Source organism: Entelurus aequoreus, linkage group LG15 (assembly GCF_033978785.1).
Source record: "Entelurus aequoreus isolate RoL-2023_Sb linkage group LG15, RoL_Eaeq_v1.1, whole genome shotgun sequence".
Taxonomy (NCBI): Eukaryota; Metazoa; Chordata; class Actinopteri; order Syngnathiformes; family Syngnathidae; genus Entelurus; species Entelurus aequoreus.
Genome location: NC_084745.1, coordinates 1,174,473 through 1,194,256, shown reverse-complemented (window position 1 = coordinate 1,194,256; position 19,784 = coordinate 1,174,473). Strand labels below are relative to the sequence as shown.

Here is a 19,784-nt window from a genome sequence, read left to right as displayed (position 1 = left end):
CAATCAAATAGACTGCAAAATAAGGGACTCGTAAAAAAATCTGATGAAAAATAAATTAACATTGAGTCATGCAGTGCTAAAACACGTTTCTAATTGAATTAGTAATAATTGTGTGTCTTAACTAAGCTGTCATTAATTGTAAATATTTATTATAAAATATTATAATATATATATATATATATATATATATATATATATATATATTTCGATTGTAATATTTTTTTCTTGGTGTTTAATATGGATGCTAGTGTTTTTTGTTTTAGCTTTTATCTATACATATTAGTGTGCATTATGTTGTATTCATTACTTTATAAAGCATTGAGGGATGAATTGATTGATTGATTGATTGATTGATTAAATGAAACTTTTATTAGTAGATTGCACAGTACAGTACATATTCCGTACAATTGACCACTAAATGGTAACGCCCCAATAAGTTTTCCAACTTGCTTGAGTCGGGGGTCCACGTTAATTTATTCATGGTACAAATACACGTCCATTTTATCCTATCCTATCAAGTAAAGTGCAAATGAAAATACAGCTTCGCCACTTTAGTCCTATTTTTTTGCGCTGAAGAATCTTCTCTCCGACTTCAGCTCCAGACTTCTTCTCCTTTGTTCGACGTTGTCATGACTGCTACCGAAGGTGGAAAAGTGTATTAAAAGGAAGTGTGTATTTCGGCGGCCCAACAACCATTTTTTTACTTTATGTTCAATTTTTTTTTCAGTTTTTAAAAAAAAACTTCAAATTTGTTTAAATTTTTTGTCAAATTTGTTTTTAAAAAATTTCAAATTTGTTTCAAATTTGTTTCAATTTTTTTTCTGAGTTTCTTCACATTTTTTCAAATTTTTTCACAATTTTTTCCTATTTTTTTTCAATTTTTTCACAATTTAAAAAAAAAAAAAATTCAAATTTTTTCATAAAAAATCCAAATTGTTTTTAAAAAAAATTCAAATTTTTTTCAAATTTTTTTCAAATTTTTTTCAAATTTTTTTCACATTTTTTTCACATTTTTTTCACATTTTTTTCACATTTTTTTCACATTTTTTTCACATTTTTTTCACATTTTTTTCACATTTTTTGTATTTTTTACCAAAATAATTTCAAATTTGTTTCAAATTTGTTTCAAATTTGTTTCAAATTTGTTTTAAATTAGTTTCAAATTTGTTTCAATTTTTTTTAAATTTTTTTTTTAAAAAAAATTAAAAACATTTTTCTATTTTTTTTTATTAATTTTTTTAAAAAATTAAATTTTTTTCAAATATTTTTTCATTTTTTTTCTATTTTTTACCAAAAAAATTTCACATTTGTTTCAAATTTGTTTAAATTATTTTTCAATTTTTTTTCAATTTTTTTTCAATTTTTTTTCAATTTTTTTTCAATTTTTTTTCAATTTTTTTTCAATTTTTTTTCAATTTTTTTTCAATTTTTTTTCAATTTTTTTTCAATTTTTTTTCAATTTAAAAAAAAAAAAATTCTAATTATTTTCAATTTATTTTCAATTTTTTTTCAATTTTTTTTTCAATTTTTTTTTTTTTTAATGGTTAAGAAACACCGCAGCTTGGGTTTTGTATTCCACTGTAATGTCATTACACTTATTAATATGTCATTTCAGTCACCAGTTAGCCATGTTTCGTGTTGACTTTGTGTAAAGAGAGTCGCTGCTGACATGTGTTTCCTACTCAGCTGGGAAATATGACGTAACTTCTGACCTCATCCAACAGAAATATTTGGAATTACACATTGCACCACATCTGGTGTACTGTCACACAGTGTGTTTTGTAATTGTTGCAGCTGATTAGACACACCACTAGATTGTTGTTCCACTGTTTTGGTTGTCTGCCGAAAAACAAAAAAATATATTTATTTTGGAGTGAAATGAAGAATGAAGTTGTCATCTGGACCAGAACAGAACCACCATGTGCTGGACTTGTAGGATTGAAACCATCAGTGTTTCCAAATCAAAAGCAGAATGTGTTCCGGTGGCCTTGCGTCAGGGGCCACAAAACTCATCGTAGCTCAAGGGCCACATGGAGAAAACTCTATTCCCGGACTGGTCAAATCATGGCATGATAACTTAAAAATAAAGACAACTTCAGATTGTTTACTTCGGCCAAAAGTAGAATAAGCGCATTGTGAAAATGTGCACATTAAACCGGTGTTTCCTCAAACCGGTGACATCCGCAACTGCCACAACACATTCATATATCATCATTCAATTCATAAAAAAAGACAACAAAACAAACCACATGACCTAGTTTTTCCCATTGGGTGACAGTCCATTTTGTGTTGTTTATTTACCTATTTAGGATCATTAATAAGGGTGTCGAAATGTATGGGGATTATTTGTAACTCGATTAACAAAAATCTATTTGATTTCTATTTTTTTAAATTTATTTTTAAAATCTGTCCTCTTCAGTCACTCAGGCAAAACATATTGTCGATGCAGATCGAGGTGTCCAAACTACGGCCGGTGGGCCAAGCGTTGCCTGTCGACATTGTGAAATTGATAAGGAATCTTACCCGCGAGGATTATTGCATTCATTTTAAAAATCTGACAATTTAGGTCGCCATCTAGTGGACAACATGAGTTTTTTCAGGTCAACGACCTTTAATTATGTCCTGAATGGAACTTAGTCACCCAATGCGAACCACCTCCCCTAGTCATGGTGCAAAAAAAACTTTAAGCACTTCCTGTTTAGGGTTCTCGTGTCGGCAGTTCACCATTAAAAATGTCTTTGGAAATGCAACCGAGTGTTTCCTCAAACCGGTGACATCCGCAACTGCCACAACACATTCATACATCATCATTCAAATATTACACTTAAAATATAAACAAAACAATTAGCCTAAATCAAGGTAACGTAACTGCAAAAGTAACGGATGTGAACGCAGTAGATTTTTAGCATAAAAGAAAATAGAACAAACAGCAAACGTAGAAAAACTAATTTTTACAATGGAGTTCAGGGTGCGCATCGTGCATTCAACTACTTGCAAACGCTGCATGGAACAAAGACTTAAGTCTTTGCATCTTACCCTTCAGTTTTTTGTACCCATTGAGCGGATCATTTACAACGAAAGAAGGTATTGTGTGTCGATAGTGCATCAGTCTGCCGCCATCTGCCGCCGATTGCTTGCACCTGCGTTGATTGGAGTAGCGGCGGCCAATCCAGAGGGCGTAGAAGTCAGCTGACACGTCATCTTTAAACACTGTCATGTGTGACGTGGGTTACACTCGATTCTTTGGGTACCGAACGATTCGATTGAAAATCAAATCAATCAATAATTTTTTTAACAACAATGGGTAGGTTAAATAATGCGGACACATTTGTTACTGGATCATTTCTAAGACGCTTCTGCCTTGGAGACTTTGCATGTGTAAGTAATATGCAAATATAACTATTTGTTACTTGTTTATGTTGACAAATGTCACCTTTTATTGTTCAATGATTATTATCTATGTCTAGCTTGTCTGCTATTGTGTGCTTAGCTGTTGTGTAGCTGCTAGCTTCTAGTAGCCTATAGCCTAGCATGTTGACCTTTTGTAAGTGACTTTAGTAAAATTGAATAAATAGTGTGTTGTTTGGAGGACTTTTAGATGTTAACTAGTTGTCCACTGCTTGTATCGCACATTATATCGCACACAAGTAAATACACTCCAGGACTGCTTTTATCGCACATGATATCACACACAAGTAATCACACTGTAGGGCTGCTTATATCGCGCATGACATCACACATAAGCAAACACGCTGCAGGACTGCTTGTATCGCACATGGTATCACACACAAATAAATATGGCGCAGTACTGCTTGCATAATCACATGATATCACATGAGTAAACACACAACAGGACTGCTTGTATCACACATGATATCACACACAAGCAAACACCCCGCAAGACTGCTTGCATCGCACATGATATCACAAACAAGTAAACACACCGCAGGACTGCTTGCATCGCACATAGTATCACACACAAGTAGACACGCCGCAGGACTGCTTGTATCGCATATCGTATCACGCACTAGTAAACACCCCGCAGGACTGCTTGCATCGCACATGATATCACACACAAGTAAACACACCGCAGGAATGCTTGTATCGCATATCGTATCACGCACAAGTATACACCCCGTAGGACTGCTTGCATCGCACATGATATCATACACAAGTAAACACACTCCAGGACTGCTTGTATCGCACATGATATCACACACTAGTAAACACACCGCGGGACTGCTTGTATCGCACATGATGTCACACACAAGCAAACACGCCGCAGGACTGCTTGCATCACACATGATATCACACACGTAAACATGATGTAAGGCTGCTTGTATCGCACATGAAATCACACACAAGTAAATACACTCCAGGATTGCTTGTATCACACATGATATCACACAAGTAAACACGCTGTAGGACTGCTTGTATCGCACATGATATCACACAAGTAAAAACGCTGTAGGGCTGCGTGTATCGCACATGAAATCACACACAAGTAAATACACTCCAGGACTGCTTGTATCACACATGATATCACACAAGTAAACACGCTGTAGGACTTATTGTATCGCACATGATATCACACCCAAGCAAACATGCTGCAGGACTGCTTGTATCGCATATCATATCACACACAAGTAAACACCCCACAAGACTGCTTGCATCGCACATGATATCACACACAAGTAAACACACTCCAGGACTGCTTGTATCGCACACGATATCACACACAAGTAAACACACCACAAGACTGATTGCATCGCACATGATATCACACACAAGTAAACACACCGCAGGACTGCTTGTATCGCACATGATGTCACACACCAGCAAACACGCAGCAGGACTGCTTGCATCACACATGATATCACACAAGTAAACATGCTGTAGGGCTGCTTGTATCGCACATGAAATCACACACAAGCAAACATGCTGCAGGACTGCTTGCATCGCACATATCGCACACAAGTAAACACGCCGCGGGACTGCTTGCATCACACATTGTGTCACACAAGTAAACACGCTGTAGGGCTGCTTGTATCGCACAAGGAAACACACGCAAGTAAACACGCTCCAGGACTGCTTGTATCACACATGTTATCACACAGGTAAACACGCTGTAGGGCTGCTTGTATCGCACATGATATCGCACATGATATCACACATGCGAACACGCCGCGGGACTGCTTGCATCACACATTGTGTCACACAAGTAAACACGCTGTAGGGCTGCTTGTATCGCACAAGGAAACACACGCAAGTAAACACGCTCCAGGACTGCTTGTATCACACATGTCATCACACAGGTAAACACGCTGTAGGGCTGCTTGTATCGCAAAAGGAAACACACACAAGTAAACACGCTCCAGGACTGCTTGTATCACACATGATATCACACACAAGTAAACACACTCCAGGACTGCTTGTATCACACATGATATCACACAGGTAAACACGCTGTAGGGCTGCTTGTATCGCACAAGGAAACACACGCAAGTAAACACGCTCCAGGACTGCTTGTATCACACATGTCATCACACAGGTAAACACGCTGTAGGGCTGCTTGTATCGCACAAGGAAACACAAACAAGTAAACACGCTCCAGGACTGCTTGTATCACACATGATATCACACACAAGTAAACTCACTCCAGGAGTGCTTGTATCACACATGATATCACACAGGTAAACACGCTGTAGGGCTGCTTGTATCGCACAAGGAAACACACACAAGTAAACACGCTCCAGGACTGCTTGTATCACACATGATATCACACACAAGTAAACACACTCCAGGACTGCTTGTATCACACATGATATCACACAGGTAAACACGCTGTAGGGCTGCTTGTATCGCACAAGGAAACACACGCAAGTAAACACGCTCCAGGACTGCTTGTATCACACATGTCATCACACAGGTAAACACGCTGTAGGGCTGCTTGTATCGCACAAGGAAACACAAACAAGTAAACACGCTCCAGGACTGCTTGTATCACACATGATATCACACACAAGTAAACTCACTCCAGGAGTGCTTGTATCACACATGATATCACACAGGTAAACACGCTGTAGGGCTGCTTGTATCGCACAAGGAAACACACACAAGTAAACACGCTCCAGGACTGCTTGTATCACACATGATATCACACACAAGTAAACACACTCCAGGACTGCTTGTATCACACATGATATCACACAGGTAAACAAGCTGTAGGGCTGCTTGTATCGCACAACGAAACACACGCAAGTAAACACGCTCCAGGACTGCTTGTATCACACATGATATCACACACAAGTAAACACACTCCAGGACTGCTTGTATCACACATGATATCACACAGGTAAACACGCTGTAGGGCTGCTTGTATCGCACAAGGAAACACACACAAGTAAACAAGCTCCAGGACTGCTTGTATCACACATGATATCACACACAAGTAAACACACTCCAGGACTGCTTATATCGCACATGATATCACACGATACAATACTTTTTTCCCCGCTGATATCCGACCGATAGCTGATATCATCATCAGCCCCTATTGATGATCATTAGTGTAATTTAGTGAGGTTCCTTCACTCTTCGCCATAGAGGCCACGGTGATATCATTTAGCAGACTCTTGACGGCTCGCAAGCAGGTGGGTTCTTTACCCAAGACCCGAGGCTCTGGTCCTGAATGCCCGGACACGTGTTGTGAGACGTGGCAGACCCTCACAAGTCATGTCCGTGCACTCGGTCAGAAGCACTCAAAGGCTCCTTTCAGTCAAACGGGGGGGGGTCGCTCCATTTTGGGTTTGTTTTCTTCCGAGCAGCAGCGGGTCAGGTGATCCGACTTGTGCAGAATCAAAGTCTTTGTGCGGCCGGGCGGGTACCTGCAGAGCACCTGGAACACCTTCCCCTGCAGCGAGGTCTTGTAAAAAGCTCCAAAGTCCCAAGTCCAAAGGCAGAAACGTGCGGACTGTGGGACAGGGAGTTGTAAAAGTGCTTCTGGAATATCGATACTGGAATGTCGATACTGCCCGTACCAGCTCTCACTGCTCTAATGTCGATACTTTCTTATTCGAGATCATGGAGATCATTACGGCATCAAAAAGCAGTAAATATGAAGTCAGGAGGCACTAAAATAATCCATATGACTGCAGTTGGCAACAAAAAGGACAACAAAACAAACCACATGACCAAATTTTTCCAATTGGGTGACATTCCATTTTATTTTGATGTTTATTTACCTATTTAGGATCATTAATAGGGGGGTCAAAAAAATTGTTTTTTTAATGAATGGTGATTCTTGTTTGTAACTATCGATTAGAAAACTAAAAAAATCTATTAGATTTTTATTTATTTTTTATTATTATTTATTTTGTATCTTTCTTCTCCAGCAACCTTCCTTAGTCATGGTGTGAAAAAACTGAAGTCCTTAAACGGCATCAAAAGGCAGTAAATATGAAGTCCAGAGACATTTTAAAAAATCCATAGAATTCCAGTTGGCAACAACAAAACAACAAAACAAACCACATGACCAAGTTTTTCCAATTGGGTGACAGTCCATTTTATTTTGATGTTTATTTACCTATTTAGGATCATTGATAAGGGGGGCGGTCAAAAAATAGTTTTTTTAATGAATGGTGATTCATATTTGTAATTATCGATTAAAAAACTAAAAAAATCTATTGCATTTTTATTTATTTTTTATTATTATTTATTTTTTATCTTTCTTCTCCAGCAACCTTCCCTAGTCATGGTGCGAAACAACTTAAGGCCTTAAACGGCATCAAAAAGCAGTAAATATGAAGTCCAGAGACATAAAAAAAATCCATACAATTCCAGTTGGCAACAAAAAGACAACAAAACAAACCACATGACCCAGTTTTTCCAATTGGGTGACAGACCATTTTATTTTGATGTTTATTTACCTATTTAGGATCATTATTAGGGGGGGTCAAAATATAGTTGTTTTAATGAATGGTGATTCTTATTTGTAACTATCGATTAAAAAAATTAAAAAATCTATTAATTATTATTTTATTTGTATTATTTTTTTTTGTTTTATCTTTCTTCTGCAGCAACCTTCCCTAGTCATGGTGTGAAAAAACTGAAGGCCTTAAACGGCATCAAAAAGCAGTAAATATGAAGTCCAGAGACATTAAAAAAATCCATACAATTCCAGTTGGCAACAAAAAAGACAACAAAACAAACCACATGACCCAGTTTTTACAATTGGGTGACATTCCATTTTATTTTGATGTTTATTTACCTATTTAGAATCATTGATTAGGGGGGGGTCAAAAAATAGTTTTTTTTTAATGAATGGTGATTCTTATTTGTAACTATCGATTTAAAAAACTAAAAAAATCTATTAATTTTTTTTATTTTTTATTTTTTTTTTATTTTTTATCTTTCTTCTCCAGCAACCTTCCTTAGTCATGGTGCAAAACAACTTAAGGCCTTAAACGGCATCAAAAAGCAGTAAATATGAAGTCCAGAGACATTTAAAAAATCCATACAATTCCAGTTGGCAACAAAAAAGACAACAAAACAAACCACATGACCCAGTTTTTCCAAATGGGTGACAGACCATTTTATTTTGATGTTTATTTACCTATTTAGGATCATTAATAGGGGGGTCAGAAAATAGTTTTTTTTTAATGAATGGTGATTCTTATTTGTAGCTATCGATTTAAAAAAAAATACAAATCTATTTAATTTCTTTTTTTTTATTTATTTTTTTAAATCTTTCCTCTCCAGCAACCTTCCCTAGTCATGGTGTGAAAAAACTTAAGACCATAAATGGCATCAAAAAGCAGTAAATATGATGTCCAGAGACATAAAAATATCCATATGATTCCAGTTGGCAACAAAAAGACAACAAAACAAACCACATGACCAAGTTTTTCCAATTGGGTGACAGACCATTGTATTTTGATGTTTATTTACCTATTTAGGATCATTAATAGGGGGGTCAAAACAATAGTTTTTTTAATGAATGATGATTCTTGTTTGTAACTATCGATTTAAAAAAAATTCAAAATCTATTTAATTTCTTTTATTTTTATTTTTATCTTTCCAGCAACCTTCCCTAGTCATGGTGTGAAAAAACTGAAGTCCTTAAACGGCATCAAAAAACAGTAAATATGAAGTCCAGAGACATAAAAAAAATCCATACAATTCCAGTTGGCAACAAAAAAGACAACAAAACAAACCACATGACCCAGTTTTTACAATTGGGTGACAGTCCATTTTATTTTGATGTTTATTTACCTATTTAGGATCATTAATAGGGGGGTCAGAAAATAGTTTTTTTTAATGAATGGTGATTCTTATTTGTAGCTATCGATTTAAAAAAAAATACAAATCTATTTAATTTCTTTTTTTTTTTTTTTTTTAATCTTTCCTCTCCAGCAACCTTCCCTAGTCATGGTGTGAAAAAACTTAAGACCATAAATGGCATCAAAAAGCAGTAAATATGATGTCCAGAGACATAAAAATATCCATACGATTCCAGTTGGCAACAAAAAGACAACAAAACAAACCACATGACCAAGTTTTTCCAATTGGGTGACAGACCATTGTATTTTGATGTTTATTTACCTATTTAGGATCATTAATAGGGGGGTCAAAACAATAGTTTTTTTTAATGAATGATGATTCTTGTTTGTAACTATAGATTTAAAAAAAATTCAAAATCTATTTAATTTATTTTATTTTTATTTTTTATCTTTCCAGCAACCTTCCCTAGTCATGGTGTGGAAAAAACTGAAGTCCTTAAACGGCATCAAAAAACAGTAAATATGAAGTCCAGAGACATAAAAAAAATCCATACAATTCCAGTTGGCAACAAAAAAGACGACAAAACAAACCACATGACCTAGTTTTTCCAATTGGGTGACAGTCCATTTTATTTTGATGTTTATTTACCTATTTAGGATCATTAATAGGGGGGGTCAAAAAAATAGTTTTTTTAATGAATGGTGATTCTTGTTTGTAACTATCGATTTAAAAAAAATTAAAATCTATTTAATGTATTTTATTTTAATTTTTGTCTTTCCAGCAACCTTCCCTAGTCATGGTGTGAAAAAACTGAAGTCCTTGAACGGCATCAAAAAGCAGTAAATATGAAGTCCAGAGACATTAAAAAATCCATATGACTGCAGTTGGCAACAAAAAAGACAACAAAACAAACCACATGACCCAGTTTTTCCAATTGGGTGACAGTCCATTTTATTTTGATGTTTATTTACCTATTTAGGATCATTGATAGGGGGGTCAAAAAATAGTTGTTTTAATGAATGGTGATTCTTATTTGTAAGTATCGATTAAAAAAATAAAAAAATATATTAATTATTTTTTTATTTATATATATATATATATATATATATATATATATATATATATATATTTTTTTTTTATCTTTCTTCTCCAGCAACCTTCCTTAGTCATGGTGTGAAAAAAAACTTAAGGCCTTAAACGGCATCAAAAAGCAGTAAATATGAAGTCCAGAGACATTTAAAAAATCCATACAATTCCAGTTGGCAACAAAAAGACAACAAAACAAACCACATGACCCAGTTTTTCCAAATGGGTGACAGACCATTTTATTTTAAAGTTTATTTACCTATTTAGGATCATTAATAGGGGGGTCAAAACAATAGTTTTTTTAATGAATGATGATTCTTGTTTGTAACTATAGATTTAAAACAATTTCAAAATCTATTTAATTTATTTTATTTTTATTTGTATATTTCCAGCAACCTTCCCTAGTCATGGTGTGAACAAACTGAAGTCCTTAAACGGCATCAAAAAGCAGTAAATATGAAGTCCAGAGACATAAAAAAATCCATATAATTCCAGTTGGCAACAAAAAGACAACAAAACAAACCACATGACCCAGTTTTTACAATTGGGTGGCATTCCATTTTATTTTGATGTTTATTTACCTATTTAGGATCATTAATAGGGGGGTCAAAAAATATTTTTTTAATGAATGGTGATTCTTATTTGTAACTATCGATTTAAAAAAATGTAAAAATCTATTTAATTTATTTTATTTTTATTTTTGTCTTTCCAGCAATCTTCCCTAGTCATGGTGTGAAAAAACTGAAGTCCTTAAACGGCATCAAAAAGCAGTAAATATGAAGTCCAGAGACATTTTAAAAAATCCATACAATTCCAGTTGGCAACAAAAAAGACAACAAAACAAACCACATGACCCAGTTTTTACAATTGGGTGACAGTCCATTTTATTTTGATGTTTATTTACCTATTTAGGATCATTGATAGGGGGGTCAAAAAATAGTTGTTTTAATGAATGGTGATTCTTATTTGTAAGTATCGATTAAAAAAATAAAAAAATATATTATATATTTTTTTATTTATATATATATATATATTTTTTTATCTTTCTTCTCCAGCAACCTTCCTTAGTCATGGTGTGAAAAAAAACTTAAGGCCTTAAACGGCATCAAAAAGCAGTAAATATGAAGTCCAGAGACATTTAAAAAATCCATACAATTCCAGTTGGCAACAAAAAGACAACAAAACAAACCACATGACCCAGTTTTTCCAAATGGGTGACAGACCATTTTATTTTAAAGTTTATTTACCTATTTAGGATCATTAATAGGGGGGTCAAAACAATAGTTTTTTTTAATGAATGATGATTCTTGTTTGTAACTATAGATTTAAAACAATTTCAAAATCTATTTAATTTATTTTATTTTTATTTGTATATTTCCAGCAACCTTCCCTAGTCATGGTGTGAAAAAACTGAAGTCCTTAAACGGCATCAAAAAGCAGTAAATATGAAGTCCAGAGACATAAAAAAATCCATATAATTCCAGTTGGCAACAAAAAAGACAACAAAACAAACCACATGACCCAGTTTTTACAATTGGGTGGCATTCCATTTTATTTTGATGTTTATTTACCTATTTAGGATCATTAATAGGGGGGTCAAAAAATATTTTTTAATGAATGGTGATTCTTATTTGTAACTATCGATTTAAAAAAATGTAAAAATCTATTTAATTTATTTTATTTTTATTTTTGTCTTTCCAGCAACCTTCCCTAGTCATGGTGTGAAAAAACTGAAGTCCTTAAACGGCATCAAAAAGCAGTAAATATGAAGTCCAGAGACATTTTAAAAAATCCATACAATTCCAGTTGGCAACAAAAAAGACAACAAAACAAACCACATGACCAAGTTTTTCCAATTGGGTGACAGTGCATTTTATTTTGATGTTTATTTACCTATTTAGGATCATTGATAAGGGGTGTCAAAAAAATAGTTTGTTTAATGAATGGTGATTCTTATTTGTAGCTATCGTTTGAAAAATTGTAAAAATATTTTACATTTTTATTTATTTATCTATTTATTTATTTATTATTAATTTATGCCAATTTTTATTTGTAACTATTAATTGATTTTTAAAAAAATCAAAAATCGATTGAATTTATTTTTTGAAAATCTGTCTTTTCCAGCCACTCAAGTAAAACATATTGTCGACGTCTTCAAATTGGCCCCCCAGGAATCATGAAATTGATCAGGAATCTTCCCCGCGAGGATATTGTATCTTGTAAAAGTCTGACAACTTAAGTCGCCATCTAGTGGACAATATGAGTTTTTCAGGTCAATGAACTTTTAATTATGTCCTGAATGGAACTTTGTGACCCAATGCAAACAACCTTCCTTAGTCATGGTGCTAAAAAAAATAAAAAAAATAAAAAATACAACCAACACAAAAAGGCAACAGACATTGTCACTGAAATTTGTAGATATTATATATATTTAAAAAAAATTCCATTCACCATAAAACAATTCAAAATTACACCCATTTAAATCAATTGCAAAGCATGATGGGAAAAAAGCAAAATGTTCTCCTCTTATCCATGTTTTGCACATTTCAGCTGCCTAATATTTCTGATGGATTACAAAACTTTAAGATGGATTACTACAACTTGTGTTGTAGGCTGGTCGCAGATACTACATGCAGAGTTGAACATGAAATCTACAAAACAATACACAACAATACCACAATAATGCAATCCAATTCCAAAACCGAACCCGTCCCAGCAACATTAAGAACAACAACAAACAGAGCAATTGAGGACACAAACACGACACGGAACAATCCAAATGTAGTGAAACAAAAATGAACATTATCGACAACAGCGTCAATATTAGTAATAATTTCAAAATAGCAGTGATTAAAAAAAACCCTCATTGATATTATCATTAAAAACATTAATAAAAAATATTTAAAAAAATAGAAATGAACAATGGCTTACACCTGCATTATTAAACTTATCTTGAATGTTTCTAAAGGGATTATTGGCATTTTTCCAAATATCCAAATGTCTCTTTCATCTAAAATGTTTAAGTCCGTCATTGTTGGATTCTGACGTTGATTTGAACATTGAATTTTGGTCATTTCCCAACCAATATTCTACAACTCAAATACAACGTTGAAACAACATGCTTTTTGACGACGTTTAATCAATGTCGGGTTCTGACATTGATTTGACCATTGAAATTTGGTCATTTCCCAACCAATATTGTACAACACGAATACAACGTTAAAAAAATATGCTTTTTGACAACGTTTAAACAATGTTTAGTTCTGACGTTAATTTGACTGTTGAAATTTGGTCATTTTCCAACCAATATTTTACAAAACTAATTAAACGTTGAAACAACATGTTTTTTGATGATGTTTAATCAATGGCGGGTTCTGACGTTGATTTAACCATTGAATTTTGGTCATTTCCCAACCAATATTCTACAACACAAACACAACGTTGAAACAACATGCTTTTTGACGACGTTTAATCAATGTTGGGTTCTGACGTTGGTTTGACCATTGAATTTTGGTCATTTTTCATCCAACATTTTACAAAACAAATACAACGTTGAAACAACATGCTTTTTGATGATGTTTAATCAATGTTGGATTCTGATGTTGATTTGACCATTAAAATTTGGTCATTTCCCAAACATTATTCTACAACACGAATACAACGTTAAAAAAATATGCTTTTTGACAACGTTTAAACAATGTTTAGTTCTGACGTTAATTTGACTGTTGAAATTTGGTCATTTTCCAACCAATATTTTACAAAACAAATTAAACGTTAAAACAACATGCTTTTTTAAGATGATGTTTAATCAATGTTGGGTTCTGACGTTGATTTATACATTGAATTTTGGTCATTTCCCAACCAATATTCTACAAAACAACTAAAACGTTAAAACATGCTTTTTGATGATGTTTAATCAATGTCGGGTTGTGACGTTGATTTGACCTTTGAATTTTGGTCATTTCCCAACCAATATTCTACAACACAAATACAACGTTGAAACAACATACTCTTTGACGACGTTTTGTCAATGTTGTGTTGTGACGTTGATTTGACCATTGAATTTTGGTCATTTCCCAACCAATATTCTACAACACGAATACAACGTTAAAAAAATGTGCTTTTTGACAACGTTTAATCAATCTTTAGTTCTGACGCTAATTTGACTGTTGAAATTTGGTCATTTCCTAACCAATATTCTACAACACAAATACAACGTTGAAACAACATGCTTTTTGACAACGTTTAATCAATGTTGGGTTCTGACGTTGATTAGACTGTTGAATTTTGGTCATTTTTCATCCAAAATTTTACAAAACAAATACAACGTTGAAACAACATGCTTTTTGGCAACATTTAATCAATGTTGGGTTCTGACGTTGGTTTGACCTTTGAAATTTGGTCATTTCCCAACCATTATTCTACAACATGAATACAACGTTAAAAAAATATGCTTTTTGACAACGTTTAAACAATCTTTAGTTCTGACGCTAATTTGACCATTGAAATTTGGTCATTTCCCAACCAATATTCTACAACTCAAATACAACGTTGAAACAACATGCTTTTTGACAACGTTTAATCAATGTTGGGTTCTGATGTTGGTTTGACCATTGAATTTTGGTCATTTTTCAACCAATACTGTACAAAACAACTAAAACGTTAAAGCATGCTTTTTGACAACGTTTAATCAATGTTGGGTTCTGACGTTGGTTTGACCATTGAATTTTGGTCATTTCCCAACCAATATTCTACAACACAAATACAACGTTGAAACAACATGCTTTTTGACAACGTTTAATCAATGTTGGGTTCTGACGTTGGTTTGACCATTGAAATTTGGTCATTTTTCAACCAATACTGTACAAAACAACTAAAACGTTAAAACATGCTTTTTGACGACGTTTAATCAATGTTGGGTTGTATCGTTGATTTGACATAGAATTTTGGTCATTTCCCAACCAATATTCTACAAAACAAATACAACGTTGAAATAACATGCTTTTTGACGTTTAATCAATGTCGGGTTCTGACGTTGATTAGACTGTTGAAATTTGGCCATTTCCCAACCAATATTCTACAACACAAATGCAACGTTGAAACAACATGCTTTTTGACAACGTTTAATCAATGTCAGGGGTATTCCACCATTGAATTTTGGTCATTTCCCAACCAATATTCTACAAAACGAATACAACGTTGAAACAACATGCTTTTTGACGATGTTTAATCCATGTCAGGGTTAGAGATGTCCGATAATATCGGCCTGCCGATATTATCGGCCGATATATGCGTTAAAATGTAATATCGGAAATTATCGGTATCGTTTTTTTTATTATCGGTATCGTTTTTTTTTTGTTTTTTTGTTTTTTTTTAATTAAATCCACATAAAAAACACAAGATACACTTACAATTAGTGCACCAACCCAAAAAACCTCCCTCCCCCATTTACACTCATTCACACAAAAGGGTTGTTTCTTTCTGTTATCAATATTCTGGTTCCTACATTATATATCAATATATATCAATACAGTCTGCAAGGGATACAGTCCGTAAGCACACATGATTGTGCGTGCTGCTGCTCCACTAATAGTACTAACCTTTAACACTTCATTTGACTCATTTTCATTCATTACTAGTTTCTATGTAACTGTTTTTATATTGTTGTACTTTCTTTTTTATTCAAGAAAATGTTTTTAATTTATTTATCTTATTTTACAATTTTTTTTTAAAAAGGACCTTATCTTCACCATACCTGGTTGTCCAAATTAGGCATAATAATGTGTTAATTCCACGACTGTATATATCGGTTGATATCGGTATCGGTTGATATCGGTAATTAAAGAGTTGGACAATATCGGAATATCGGATATCGGCAAAAAGCCATTATCGGACATCCCTAGTCAGGGTTATTTGACCATTGAAATTTGGTCATTTCCCAACCAACAACGTGGATCCAACGTTAGACACCAACTTTCTCTCAATTGACTATCCAATCCCCTTTACTTGTATCGCACTAGTAACAACAAAACTGCCTCTAGAGTGCTGCACATCAAAAAAGGAACAATAAAAGTAATCAAATTACAAGCATTTAAAATGAAACAATGAACAAACAAGTAATAATAAAAGAATAAAGTAATAAAAGACATCAATAAAATAGAATAAAACAATAAAAAACAAATTAATATATCAGAATAAAACAATCAGAGGCACAGAGGACTCACGCCGGTTTAAAAGCCAGAAAATAAAATGTTTTTTTTTAAACAAATGCGACTATTTTACGAGGTTGTTTCCTACTGAGTTTTAAAGAGCGTGTACGTATAACGTCTGGGATACAGGAAATGGAAGCATGGCGTACGCGCACACAGAGCCTCATTCACAGTTGACAGTGCAGGGATCACCAGAAAGCGGGTCTTACCGTGGGGAATGGGCACGGGCGCCTTGGGCGTGTCGGAGGACCCCAGGGAGTCGGCACACGCCATCCAGCAGGAAAACACCACGCACAAGTTGAGGTACTCCATCGCCGGGGGTCACTGGACCTTTTCACCTCCGCAGGGGGTCTGGCGCTAACATATAAGGAGGCGGCGGGTGGGGGTCCTCTGTGTGGGGAAAGTTTGCAGAAAGTCCAAGTTTTGCTCAGAGCGGGCCCCCCCCCGGTCGTTAATTGCAGGGGTCAGGTCTGGGGCTTAGTCTTGGGCTCGGGTCTCCAGTCACCGCGGCAGCATTCACGCCCGAGACAGACCAGGACCTTAAAGTGAGACTCTGGTTCTGCTCCCTCCTCTCCACTCTGCCTCATCCCCTCCCCCGGACCACCAGCCGACCACTCCCCTTCCCTACCAGTTCCTGCAGGACTCCTCCAGTATGCAAAGTCAGAATGTCCTGCCCTTAGTCTCTAAGCCAGGGTTGTGTTTTGGGGAGAAACACAAAAAATGTCATGAGTAGGGTTGTCCCGATACCAATATATTGGTACCCGTATCAAAGTTTACCAGAAAAGCTTATGATTAGGGATGTCCGATAATGGCTTTTTGCCGATATCCGATATGCCGATATTGTCCAACTCTTTAATTACCGATACCGATATCAACCGATACCGATATCAACCGATATATACAGCCGTGGAATTAACACATTATTATGCCTAATTTGGACAACCAGGTATGGTGGAGATAAGGTACTTTTAACAAAAAAATGAACCAAATAAAATAAGATAAATAAATTAAAAACATTTTCTTGAATAAAAAACAAAGTAAAACAATATAAAAACAGTTACATAGAAACTAGTAATTAATGAAAATTTGTCAAATTAACTGTTAAAGGTTAGTACTAATATTGGAGCAGCAGCACGCACAATCATGTGGGCCTACGGACTGTATCCCTTGCAGAGTGTATTGATATATATTGATATATAATGTAGGAACCAGAATATTAATAACAGAAAGAAACAACCCTTTTGTGTGAATGAGTGTGAATGGGGTGGGTTGGTGCACTAATTGTAAGTGTATCTTGTGTTTTTTATGTGGATTTAATTAAAAAAAAAAAAAAAAAAAAAAAAAAACTTAAAAATAAAAAAAACCGATACTACTTATGATGCTTATTGCAATCAAAGAAGAGTTTATGCATGAAATATTATGTTGACATCTTGTCTTTTAGTAGTAAATAAACAAACAAAGACTCCTAATTAGTCTTTGTTTGTGGCATTTATACACCTATTATTTTGTACACATTATGAGGGACAAACTGTAAAAAGGGATTATTAATCTACTTGTTCATTTACTGTTAATATTTGTTTATTTTCAGTTTTAACATGTTCTATCTACACTTCTGTTCAAATGTAATAATCACTTATTCTTCTCTTCTTTGATACTTTACGTTAGTTTTGGATGATACCACACATTTAGGTATCGATCCGATACCAAGTAGTTACAGGATCATACAATAAAATATAAAACCTAATAAACCAATACCGATGAAGAAATATTGATGTAAAGGGTAGGTGTCGCGCTATTTTCTGTTTGAACATGTTCTATCTACACTTCTGTTCAAATGTAATAATCACTTATTCTTCTCTTCTTTTTTTTATTTTTTATTTTTATTTTTTTTTTTTTTTTAAATTGCATTTTATTTATTTATTTATTTTTATTTTTTTTAATTTTTATTTTTTTTTTATTTTTTTTATTTTTTATTTTTTATTTTTTAATATTATTTAAAAAAAAAAAAGGGATTATTAATCTACTTGTTCATGTACTGTTAATATCTGCTTAATTTCAGTTTTAACATGTTCTATCTACACTTCTGTTCAAATGTAATAATCACTTATTCTTCTCTTCTTTGATACGTTACATTAGTTTTGGACGATACCACACATTTAGGTATGGATCCGATACCAAGTAGTTACAGGATCATACATTGGTCATATTCAAAGTCCTCATGTGTCCAGGGACGTATTTACTGGCTTTATAAACAATAACAAAAATGACAAAAGTTTGTGTGATGATAAAAAATATCGATGTAAACATTGTAGTATCGACTATGTACGGCACATGTGCTTGGTATCGTTATAGTCAATGTATGTATAGACCCACCCTAGGGTTGTCCCGATACCAATATTTTAGTACAAAAATGTTTTTCGATACTTTTCGATACCTTTCTAACTAAAGGGGACCATAAAAAATGCCAATATTGTCTTTATTGTAACAAAAAATGTTAGTGTACATGAAACATATGTTTATTATTGTCATTTAGTCCTTCAATAAAATAGTGAACATACTAGACAACTTGTCTTTTAGTAGTAAGTAAACAAACAAAGACTCCTAATTAGTCTATGCAGTAACATATTGTGTCATTTATACACCTATTATTTTGTACACATTATTAGGGACAAACTGTAAAAAATGACTATTAATCCACTTGTTCATGTACTGTTAATATCTGCTTATTTTCTGTTTGAAAATGTTCTATCTACACTTCTGTTCAAATGTAATAATCACTTATTCTTCTCTTCTTTCATACTTGACATTAGTTTTGGATGATACCACACATTTTAGGTATCAATCCGATACCAAGTAGTTACAGGATCATACAATGGTCATATTCAAAGTCCAGGGACATATTTACTGACTTTATAAACATAATAGGAATAAAAAAATTAAAAAAAAAGATTTTGTGATGCTAAAAAATATCAATGTAATCATAGTAGTATCGAATAGATGCACCCTTGTACTTGGTATCATTACAGTGGAAGTCAGGTGTCGATCCACCCTAGCTTTTGTTTACATTGTGACGCCGGTGAGCTATTGTATCCTCCTACGGCGTGTAGTGAAGCATGTTTAGCTATTCCTCGTCCTCCAGTGATAATGCTACTTGTAAGAAGCTTTATTTGTCTGACGACTGCAGATGGATGTTAGCTGCTAGCTAGC

General features: G+C 34.0%; 1 protein-coding gene across 3 annotated transcripts in view; it reads right to left on the bottom strand.

Moving 5' to 3' along the window:
• plod2 (procollagen-lysine, 2-oxoglutarate 5-dioxygenase 2) overlaps positions 1-19,784 on the bottom strand; it is a 397,088-nt gene that overhangs the window by 334,057 nt on the left and 43,247 nt on the right. For 2 of the 3 annotated variants that reach the window (XM_062020587.1, XM_062020589.1), the window contains exon 1: positions 16,787-17,107. The exons of the other annotated variant lie outside the window; for it this stretch is intronic. In XM_062020587.1, the coding sequence (XP_061876571.1) occupies positions 16,787-16,889 (103 nt within the window). In that variant the 5' untranslated portion in view covers positions 16,890-17,107. Of the gene's footprint in view, positions 1-16,786; positions 17,108-19,784 lie in introns of those variants that run through there. 3 annotated transcript variants of the gene reach the window in all.